This window comes from Corvus kubaryi, unplaced genomic scaffold (genome assembly GCF_017639235.1).
Source record: "Corvus kubaryi isolate FWS band 111438036 unplaced genomic scaffold, C.kubaryi_AGA036_p1.0 split3-34763, whole genome shotgun sequence".
Lineage (NCBI taxonomy): Eukaryota > Metazoa > Chordata > Aves > Passeriformes > Corvidae > Corvus > Corvus kubaryi.
In genome coordinates this window covers 1-10787 of record NW_024582084.1, presented here as the reverse complement: position 1 = coordinate 10787, position 10787 = coordinate 1, and the positions used below count along the sequence as shown (strand labels likewise).

At 65.2% G+C, this 10787-nt stretch overlaps 1 protein-coding gene across 1 annotated transcript in view; it reads left to right on the top strand.

Moving 5' to 3' along the window:
* The window catches only part of LOC121658304 (patatin-like phospholipase domain-containing protein 6), a gene marked incomplete at both ends in the record, with an annotated part of 11429 nt that extends 655 nt beyond the window's left edge, over positions 1-10774 (top strand). The window contains 20 exons of the mRNA XM_042015068.1: positions 306-383; positions 541-746; positions 1389-1520; positions 1601-1724; positions 1814-1927; positions 2210-2285; positions 2365-2505; positions 3154-3217; positions 3289-3457; positions 3972-4154; positions 4242-4360; positions 4903-5059; positions 5416-5532; positions 5621-5690; positions 6333-6449; positions 7042-7158; positions 8488-8636; positions 9307-9459; positions 9950-10066; positions 10624-10774. Of these exons, the coding sequence (XP_041871002.1) occupies positions 306-383; positions 541-746; positions 1389-1520; positions 1601-1724; positions 1814-1927; positions 2210-2285; positions 2365-2505; positions 3154-3217; positions 3289-3457; positions 3972-4154; positions 4242-4360; positions 4903-5059; positions 5416-5532; positions 5621-5690; positions 6333-6449; positions 7042-7158; positions 8488-8636; positions 9307-9459; positions 9950-10066; positions 10624-10774 (2554 nt within the window). The remainder of the gene's footprint in view (positions 1-305; positions 384-540; positions 747-1388; positions 1521-1600; positions 1725-1813; positions 1928-2209; positions 2286-2364; positions 2506-3153; positions 3218-3288; positions 3458-3971; positions 4155-4241; positions 4361-4902; positions 5060-5415; positions 5533-5620; positions 5691-6332; positions 6450-7041; positions 7159-8487; positions 8637-9306; positions 9460-9949; positions 10067-10623) is intronic.
* Positions 10775-10787: the final 13 nt, after the last annotated feature.

The window sequence follows — 10787 nt, the reverse complement described above, 5'->3', positions numbered from 1 at the left end:
GGTCCCCATCACTTTGGGGTGGTCCCTGTGACTGCAGGGTGGTCCCCAGTCTCTTTGGGGTGCTCCCTGCTCTTCCTGGGGTGGTTCCTGTGACTTTAGGATGGTCCCCAGTCTCCTTGGGGTGGTCCCCCATCACTTTGGGGTGGTCCCTGTGGTCCCCAGTCTCTTTGGGGTGGTCCCCATCACTTTGGGGTGGGTTCCCCTCTCCTCATGGTGGTCCCCATCGCTTCCTGGTGGCCCCCATGACCTCCTGGTCACCCTCTGTCCTCCTGCTGACCCCACAACGGTCCCGTCCTTCCCTCCAGGACCCTTCTCTCCTCAACAACCGCGTCCTGCTCCACCACGCCAAAGGCGGGACGGTCATCGCCCGCCAGGGCGACCAGGTGGGTTTTGGGGACCGTCACCTCCTTTCCAGGCAGAAACAACCCCAGAGCCGCCGGGGTGGTGACAACCAGAAGAGCTTGGTGGCCCTCTGGATCCCCGGTGACCCCGTGGGGTGCCAGGAGGTCCCCAGGAGGTGACGAGTGACGTTCCCGGCAGGACGTGAGCCTGCACTTCGTGCTCTGGGGCTGCCTGCACGTGTACCAGCGCATGATCGACAAGGAGGAGGACGTGTGCCTGTTCCTGACGCAGCCCGGCGAGCTGGTGGGACAGCTGGCCGTGCTCACCGGGGAGCCCCTCATCTTCACCATCAAGGCCAACCGCGACTGCACCTTCCTCAAGATCTCCAAGTCCGACTTCTACGAGTGAGTCCGGCCTCCTTTGGGGGCGGTCAGCGGGGCTGGCGTGGGGTGGCCTCAGGTTGGACGGAAAACAGAGGTGAAACGGCTGGGGAGCGTCCAAAAGAGGCCACCAGGATGAGGAAGGTCTGGAGGGTCATTGAGATAAGGAAATTGAACCATGGGCGAGTGTCCCAAGAGGATGAGGAAGGGTGTGGAAGGTCGCTGAGATAAGGAAGTTCAACCTTGGAAGTGTCCAGAGGAGGCCACCAGGGCGAGGAGGGTCTGGGTGGTCACTGAGATGAGGAACCATTGGGGAGTGTCCGGAGGAGGCCACCAGGGCGAGGAGGGTCTGGAGGGGCCGAGGGGACATGGAATGTTCTCGAGCTCCTCACCTTCCTCGTGGCCAGCGCCGATCTCTGCTGTGGCACCGGTGACAGGACCTGAAGTGCCAGCAGAAGGTTGGGTGGGGACATCAGGAGAAGGTTCTTCCCCCCGAGGGTGGTGGGACACCACAACATCTCCCCATGGAACGGTCCCAGCCCCAGGGTGGGATTTTGGGGTGTCCCGAGCGAGGCCATCGGTCGGATCCGTGATCCCGGTGGGTTCCCCACCTCCAGGGGGGCGTTTTGGGGTCACCCCCATGACCTCCCGCGTGTTGTCCCCCAGGATCATGCGGGAGCAGCCCAGCGTGGTGCTGAGCGTGGCCCACACCGTGGCCGCCCGCATGTCGCCCTTCGTGCGCCAGATGGACTTCGCCATCGACTGGATGGCCGTAGAGGCCGGCCGGGCGCTCTACAGGTGAGTGACCGCTCCCAGGCGTCCACCTCGGCTCGGCTTGGGCCGCCCAGGCCTCGAGGTGCCACCAGCGCTGTCCCCAGGCAGGGGGACAAGTCGGACTGCACCTACATCGTGCTCAACGGGCGGCTGCGCTCCGTCATCCAGAAGGGCAGCGGCAAGAAGGAGCTGGTGGGCGAGTACGGCCGCGGTGACCTCGTGGGCGTGGTGAGTGCCACCCCCGCGGGTGGGGGACGCCTCGGTGGCCACCTCCGGGACCACCTCGGCTCCTCCACGGCCTCGGCCTCGTCCTGCAGGTGGAGGCGCTGACGCGGCAGCCCCGGGCCACCACGGTGCACGCGGTGAGGGACACGGAGCTGGCCAAGCTGCCCGAGGGGACCCTCAACAACATCAAGCGCAGATACCCGCAGGTACCCCCGGGTGGCCCCACGGCCTGGCTGGTGGCCCCACCTCTAATTAAAACCAGCTGGAATTAAAGAGTTAACGAAGCTGTTGGAGGAGGAGAGCGGGTGAAGGGATGGTGGCGCTTGAGGTCTTTAGATGGATGGGGGTGGTGGCACCTGAGGTCCCCAAGGGTGAGGGGTGGTGGCACCTGAGGTCTCCAAGGACAGATGGTGGCGGTGGCACCCAGGAAGTCCCGTCGGTCTCTGCAGCTCCGATGGCCGTGGCCATCCGTGGCCTTGTCCCCACAGGTCGTCACCCGCCTCATCCACCTCCTGAGCCAGAAGATCCTGGGGAACCTCCAGCAGCTCCGCGGGCCCTTCGCAGGTGGGGGACAACGGGGTGACCTCTCCGGGGCTGGCGGCCATCACCGGAGCAGCGTGTCCACTTGTCCGTGTCCACCCAGGGTCCGGCCTGGGCATGGCCTCCAGCTCGGAGCCCATCAACCCCACCAGCAACCTGTCGACGGTGGCGGTGCTGCCCGTGTGCGACGAGGTGCCCATGGCGGCCTTCACGCTGGAGCTGCAGCACGCGCTCAACGCCATTGGTGAGTGACCACGGCAGTGACCAGGGTACAGTGACCGTGGCCCTGGCACAGTGACCGCGGGCCCGTGGCACCCTGGTGACCTGGGGGTGGTGGTGGTTGCGGCCCCACGGGGTGGTCTTGGTTATGGTGGGCGCCATGAGGGTGACCATGGCACGGTGGTGGCACGGTGGCCACAAGCTCGTGGTGTGATGGTGACCATTGGTATGGTGGTGCCATGGCATGGAGATGACCACAGCCCCATGGTACGATGGTGACCACAGCATGGTGGTGACAACAGCCCCATGGCCTGGAGATGACCACAGCCCCATGGTACGATGGTGACCACAGCATGGTAGTGACCACAGCCCCATGGCATGGTGGCCACAGCATGGTGGTGACCACAGCCCCATGGCCTGGAGATGACCACAACCCCATGGCATGGTGGCCACAGCATGGTGGTGACCACAGAATGGTGGTGACCACAGCCCCATGGCCTGGAGATGACCACAACCCCATGGCATGGTGACCACAGCCCCATGGCATGGTGACCACAGCATGGTAGTGGCCACAGCCCCATGGCCTGGAGATGACCACAGCCCCATGGCATGGTGGCCACGGCCTGCAGATGACCGCAGCCCCACGCCGATGACCACGTCCCTCCCTCCGCAGGTCCCACGCTGCTCCTCACCAGCGACATCATCCGCGCCCGCCTGGGCTCCTCGGCCCTGGAGAGGTAACCCCGGTGGGGCGCGGTGTCCCCGCGTGCCCCCAGGCCACCGCTGACCGCTGCGTGCCCCCGGGCAGCATCCAGGAGTACCGGCTGTCCGGCTGGCTGGCGCAGCAGGAGGACATCCACCGCATCGTCCTCTACCAGACCGACTGCACGCTGACCCCCTGGACGCTGCGCTGCATCCGCCAGGCCGACTGCATCCTCATCGTGGGGCTGGGCGACCAGGAGCCCGCCCTGGGCGAGGTGGGGCCTGGGGGGGATCTGGGAGGGGGGACAGGGACCTGGGAGAGGTGGGAGAGGGACCTGGGAGAGGTGGGACAGGGACCTGGGAGAGGTGGGACAGTGGGACAGGGAACTGGGAGAGGTGGGATGGGGACCTGGAGTGAGACCTGGGGAGGACAGGGACCTGGGAGAGATGGGAGAGGTGGGACAGGGACCTGGGAGAGGTGGGATGGGGGAGCTGGGGGTGGGACAAGGATCTGGGAGGGGTGTGACGGGGAGCTGGGACAGCTCTGGGAGTGGGACAGAGGGACATGGACGTGTGGGCACAGGGGGACGTGGGGACACAAGGACACGGGATATGGGACATAACCCCCCCTCTGGGGGCTGGGACAGAGCTCTGCGACAGGGCCGGGGCTCTGTGGGACAAGGACAGGGTGGGACCAGGCTCTGGGGCTCGGCACAGGGCTCCAGGGGTGTCCCAGGGGTGTCCCAGGGGTGTCGCAGCCCCTCGGTGACCCCGTGGTGGCCGCCGCAGCTGGAGCAGATGCTGGAGAACACGGCGGTGCGGGCGCTGAAGCAGCTGGTGCTGCTGCACCGCGAGGACGGCCCCGGCCCGGCGCGCACCGTCGAGTGGCTCAACATGCGCAGCTGGTGCTCCGGCCACCTGCACATCCGCTGCCCCCGCCGCGTCTTCTCGCGCCGCAGCCCCGCCAAGCTGGTGAGCGTCCCCTCCCCTGCGCCGGCCCCGGGGGGTGGCCGCCGCCGCCGCCATCGTCACCCGTGTCCTCCCCACCGTGTCCCACAGCGGGAGATGTACGAGAAGGTGTTCGAGAAGGGCGCCGACCGCCACAGCGACTTCTCGCGCCTGGCGCGCGTCCTCACCGGCAACACCATCGCCCTGGTGCTGGGCGGCGGCGGCGCCAGGTGGGCGCTGGGCCCTTGTCCCTGTGTGCCCCTTGTGTGCCCCTGTCCCTGTGTGCCCCTGTCCCTGTGTCCCCATGTCCTGTGTGCCCATATCCCATGTCCCTACGTCCCTGTGACCCCCTACCCACATCCCTCTGTCTCTGTGTCCCCCTGTCCCTCTGTCCTTGTGTGCCCCCGTCCCCATGTCCCCCGTCCTCCTGTCCCCTTGTCCCCTTGTCCCCGTCCCTGTGTCCCCCTGTCCCCCTGTCCCCTTGTCCCCCCATCCCTCTGTCCCCTGTCCCTCTGTCCCCCGTCCCTCTGTCCCTCTGTACCCCTGTCCCTGTGTCCCTCTGTCCCTCTGTCCCCGTGTCCCCCTGTCCCTCTGTCCCTCTGTCCCTGTGTCCCCCTGTCCCCCTGTCTCTCTGTCCCCCTGTCCCTGTGTCCCCCGTCCCCCTGTCCCCGTGTCCCTCTGTCCCCCTGTCCCGTGTCCGTCTGTCCCCCTGTCCCCAACCTCTTTGGTGACCACAGGGCCTCGCTGACCCCGATCCCTGCGCGATTTCCAGGGGCTGCTCCCACATCGGGGTCATCAAGGCCATGGAGGAGTCGGGGATCCCCATCGACCTGGTGGGGGGCACCTCCATCGGCGCCTTCATCGGGGCGCTCTACGCCGAGGAGCGCAGCGCCGTGCGCACCAAGCAGCGGGCACGCGAGTGGGCCAGGGTGGGTGCCGGGGGCACGGCAGCGGGCCAGGGTGGGTGCCAGGGGGCACAGGAGTGGGCCAGGGTGGGTGCCAGGGGGTCAGGGTGGGTGCCAGGGGCAGGTGGGTGCCTTCGTCCCTTTTCTGCTCCTTTTCTGTCCTTACTTTTCTTTCTCCTCCTCCTCTTCCTGCTCCTCCCGTCCTTACTCATCTTCTTCCTTTTCTTTTTGCTGTTCCTCCTTCTCCTCCTTCTCCTCCTTCATCTCCTTCCTCCTCCTCCTTCTTCTCCCTCTTGCTGCTCCTCTTCCTTCATCTCCTTTCTCCTCCTTTTCTCTCCTTATTTTTCTTCCTCCTCCTCCTCCTCCTCCTCCCCCCCCAGTGCATGAATTCCGTTTTTGAGACCGTCCTGGACCTCACCTACCCCATCACCTCCATGTTCTCGGGCTCGGCCTTCAACGCCAGCATCAACCGAGTCTTCCAGGACAAGCAGATCGAGGTGTGTCCCCCCCTCTGTGCCCCGTGCCACCCCCAGAGCCCCTCCCCGATGTCCCCGCGGTGTCACCCAGCCCGTCCCGTCCCCGCAGGACCTGTGGCTGCCCTACTTCAACGTCACCACGGACATCACGGCCTCGGCCATGCGGGTGCACACGGACGGTGAGAGCTCCCTGGGGCGCACGGGGCACCCAGACCGGTGTCACCTCCCCGCATCCCGAGGGGGACGGCGAGGACACGGGGCAGGGCTGGCTTCCCAGAGCCACCAGCTGCTGCTGACCCCACCTTGGCGTCGGTGGTGGGGCGGGAGGGGACAGCGGGGGCTGCACGAGGCGCTAACACCGCTGACCACTAACCCCAGTAACCCCCAGTGCAGCATGGGGACGTGGTGGTGGCAGTGCTGGGGGGGGACGTGGTGGTGGTGGCCGTGGGGCCACGGTGGTGGTGGTGTTGGGGCCATGGTTGTGGGGCCACGGTGGTGGTGTTGGGGACATGGCAGTGGTGGTGGGGACACGGTGGTGGTTGGGACCTGGTGACGGTGGTGGGAACGTTGCGGTGGCTGCCCCTCGTCCTCGCCCGGTGCCGGAGCTCACCTGGGACATTGAGCCGTCCACGGCCACCCCGCTGCCCGGTGGCCCTCGCCCTGCCCGTGCCCGCTGGCCTCTAACGCCCACTAATCCCCTCTGACCCCTCTAACCCGCCCCCCTCCCTCGCCGCTGGCTGCCAACGTCCCCTCCCCCCCGTGCCCTCCTGGGTCACCCCCCGCGGTCCTGGTGGCCGTGACCGTGTCCTCTCCGTCCCCAGGCAGCCTCTGGCGCTACGTCCGAGCCAGTGCGTCCTATACCCCCTACCTGCCTCCGCTCTGCGACCCCAAGGACAGCCACTGGCTGGTGGACGGCTGCTATGTTAACAATGTCCCAGGTCAGCACCTCGCTCGCCGGGGCCCGACCCCAAAACCGCCAGCAAAACCCCAAAAGCCACCCTAGAACACCAAAAAAAAGCCCCAAACCACCAAAAAACCCCCAAAACCACAGCCGGAGCGTCCGCACCACCACTCAGGGCGTGCCGGGGTTTCTCTGCGCCCCGTTGGGTGACCCCTTGGGTTCTCCACTGGGTGCCCCATTGGGTGACCCCTTGGGTTCTCCACTGGGTGCCCCATTGGGTGACCCTTTGGGTGACCCCTTGGGTGTCCCATTGGGTGTCCCCTTGGGTTCTCCATTGGGTGTCCCATTGGGTTCTCCATTGGGTGTCCCATTGGGTGACCCCTTGGGTTCTCCATTGGGTGTCCCATTGGGTGCCCTGTTGGGATCTCCATTGGGTGCCCCATTGGGTGACCCCTTGGGTATCCCATTGGGTGCCCTCTTGGGTTCCCCACTGGGTGACCCTCGGGGCGCAGACATGTCCCGGCGCGGGCAGGGCGAGCAGCGAGCGGCGAGGGGCGGCCGCCCCCGGGGCGGGTGCCGGTGCCGGGGCGGCGGCACTGACGGCGTTTGTTGCGTTCCCGCCGGCGCAGGCTCGCTCTGGCGCTACGTGCGCGCCAGCATGACCCTCTCGGGGTACCTGCCCCCGCTCTGCGACCCCAAGGACGGCAACTTGCTGATGGACGGGGGTTACATCAACAACCTGCCAGGCAAGTCGGTGGCATCGGTGGCACCGCGGGCGCGGGGCGGGAGTTTGGCGCACGGACGGACGGACGGACGGAAGGATGGAGGGACGGCCACGGCTCGGTTTGGCGGCTTCTCGGTGGCGTTGGGTGACGGCGGTGATGGGAAGGGATGGCCGGCTGCCGGCTGCTGCCGCTGCTGGTTTTTTGCCGTGCCGGGCAGCTTTCCAGAACGTTCCGTGGACTTTCCTGGACAGGATCCATCCGTCTTGCATCCCTCTTCCATCCTGTCTTGATGCCTTTTCCATCCCGGGCGCTTTTCCAGAACATTCCGCGTCCCTTCGCCTGCAGGATCCGTCCCATCTTTTGTTACACCTTGATGTCTCTCCGTGCCCGGCAGTTTTCCAGAACATTCTCTGGTTTTCCATGGTCAGGATCCATCCATCTTCCATCGTCTCTTGATGCCTTCTCCATTCTGGGCGGTCTTCCAGAGCATTCCATGGATTTCCATGGTCAGGATCCATCTTCCATCCCTCTTCCATCATCTCTTGATGTCCTCGGAGCTGGTCACCCTCTTGGGGCATCTCCACCCTCTGTCACCCGTCCCAGGAGTCACAGCCCTGGTGTCACCTCCTGGTGGTTTCCCGGATGATTTCCATCCTTCACCCGCCTCCGTCTCCGTCCTGCGCCGTCCCCTCGGGGACCTCCTGGGGCCCCTTCACCCGTCACCGTCCAGCTCTGCGCGTCGCCATCCCAGGCGTCCTCTCCGCCCTCCTTCACCTCCCGGCACCTCCGTCCATCTCTTGATGTTCCTCTTCCGGCCATTCTGTGTCACCTCTGGGGGTCTTGGGAGGTCACCCTTGTCCCCTTCACGTGCTGGGCACCTTCCTCCATCCGGCATCATCGGCACCACGTTGGGTGACTCTGGTGGCATCTTTGGGCTCCTTGGGTTCGAGGCCACCTTCCTCATCATCATCATGGTCATCATCCCTTCATGTCCTCCAGGACCATCTCCATTCTCTTCTCCATGGAAATGACCTTCCTCTATCGTCATCATCGTCACTGTCACCATCATCCCTTGGGGTCCTCCAGGACTTTCTCCACCCCCTCAGACCATCTTCATCCTCCTCCACCTCCGAGCCATCTCCTGGCACCGTCCCTCGGCGTCACCGCCCGTCCCCCCGAGCGTGTCCGCCCTCCCTCCTGTGCCAACGACCTCCGTCACCTCCTGGTGTCCCCCACGCTGGAGCCACCGGCCGCCCTCCACGCCCCCCTGACCCCACCACCCCTCGTGGCGCCACCGGCCGACCCCGCAACGCCGCTGACCCCTCGTTGTCCCTCTGTCCACCCCCGCAGCCGACATCGCGCGCAACATGGGCGCCAAGACGGTCATCGCCATCGACGTGGGCAGCCAGGACGAGACCGACCTGTGCAACTACGGCGACTCCTTGTCGGGCTGGTGGCTGCTCTGGAAGCGCCTCAACCCCTGGGCCGAGAAGGTCAAGGTGAGGCCATGGGGTGACCTCTCTGGGGGTGTTCTGGCCATCGTTGGGGTGTTCTGGCCATCATTGGGGTGTTCCGGTCATTGTTGGGGTTCTCTGGCCATCGTTGGGGTTCTCTGGCCATCGTTGAGGTGTTCTGGTCATCGTTGGGGTGTTCTGGTCATCATTGGGGTTCTCCGGCCATCGTTGGGGTGTTCTGGCCATCGCTGGGGTGTTCTGGTCATCGTTGGGGTGTTCCGGCCATCGTTGGGGTTCTCCGGCCATCGTTCGGGTGTTCTGGCTCTTTCTTGGGGTGTTCCTGCCATTGTTGGGGTGTTCCGGCCATCATTGGGGTGTTCCGGTCATCGTTGGGGTGTTCCGGCCACTCTTGGGGCGTTCCAGTCATGGTTGGGGTTCTCCAGCCATCGTTGGGGTATTCCGGCTCTTTCTTGGGGTGTTCCGGCCATTGTTGGGGTGTTCTGGTCATCGTTGGGGTTCTCTAGCCATCGTTGGGGTGTTCCAGCCATTGTTGGGGTGTTCCGGTCATCATTGGGGTTCTCTAGCCATTGTTGGGGTGTTCTGGTCATTGTTGGGGTGTTCTGGCTCTTTCTTGGGGTTCTCCGGCCACCCTTGGGGTCTTCTGATTCTTCATCGAGGTTCTCCACGAACCTCAATGTCCTGAGTGTCCCGGCAGGTGCCGGACATGGCGGAGATCCAGTCGCGCCTGGCCTACGTGTCGTGCGTCCGGCAGCTGGAGGTGGTCAAGTCCAGCTCCTACTGCGAGTACATCCGGCCACCCATCGACCGCTTCAAGACCATGGACTTCGGGAAGTTCGACGAGATCTACGTGAGTTTGGGGGGGCTGGGAAGGGTGGGAGGCGCGGGGTTGGGGGGCTCCGAGATGCGGGTTGGGGTTCTCCGGCCATCGTTGGGGTCTTAGGGCTGTTCCTTGTGGTGTCCTGGCCATTGGTTGGGTGTCCAGGATGTCACTTGGGGTGTCCAGGTCATCATTTGGGACTCCCCAATCATCCTTGGGTGTCCTTGACCATCAACTGAGTGTCCTGGACCATCACTTGGGTGTCCTTGACCATCACTTGGGTGTCCTGCTCATCAGTAGTGTGTCCTTGACCATCAGTTGGGTGTCCTTGACCATCAACTGAGTGTCCTTGACCATCACTTGGGTGTCCTTGACCATCAGTGGAGTGTCCTTGACCATCACTTTGAGGTGTCTTGGTCATCAGTTGAGTTCCTTGGTCATCACTTGGGTGTCCTGGTCCATCACTGGGTGTCCCGGCTGTCCCCTGGGGTGCCGCTGACCGCTGCCCGCTGCCCCCCAGGACGTCGGCTACCAGCACGGCAAGGTGGTGTTCGAGGGCTGGAGCCGCGGGGACATCATCGAGAAGATGGTCAAGGACCGGCGCTCGGCCGACTTCTACGAGAGCAAACGCATGGACGTGAGCTGGGGACACCTGGGGACACTGGGGACACCTGGAGACACCTGGGGACACCTGGAGACACCTGGGGACATTGGGGACACCTGGGGACACCTGGGGACACCTGGGGACACCTGGGACACCTGGGGACATTGGGGACACCTGGGGACACCTGGAGACACCTGGGGACATTGGGGACACCTGGGGACACCTGGGGACACCTGGGGACATTGGGGACACCTGGGGACACCTGGGGACATGAGGGGTGGTGGCTCCTCGCGGACCTGCCCTTGGCCACCCCGGCCTTGCCACCTTCCTTGTCACCCTTGGGGCCATCTCAGGGATGTCCCTTGTCCTTGTTCCCTCTGTGTCCCCTCCCGGTGTCCTCGTGTCCCTCATTGGCACCTCCGTGTCGCTGCCACCCTGTTCCTGTCACCCTCCCTGCCACCCTTTGTCCTCCTTGTCCCTCTCCCGTCCCTCCCTTTGTCCCCTTGTCCCATTTATCCCTTCCTTGCCCCACTTCTGTCCTCGCTGTGTCCCCCCAGGTGTCCCCTCACCTGTCCCCCGTGTCCCCCCAGGTGCTCACCTGTCCCAGCGCCGGTTTCACGGACCTGGCCGAGATCGTGTCGCGCATCGAGCCCGCGCAGCCCTACCTGAGCGACGGCTACGGCGACGGTGACAGCGCCGGGGGGACAGCGGGGGGAGAGCGGGGACGGAGCGGGGACGGATCGGGGATGGAGCG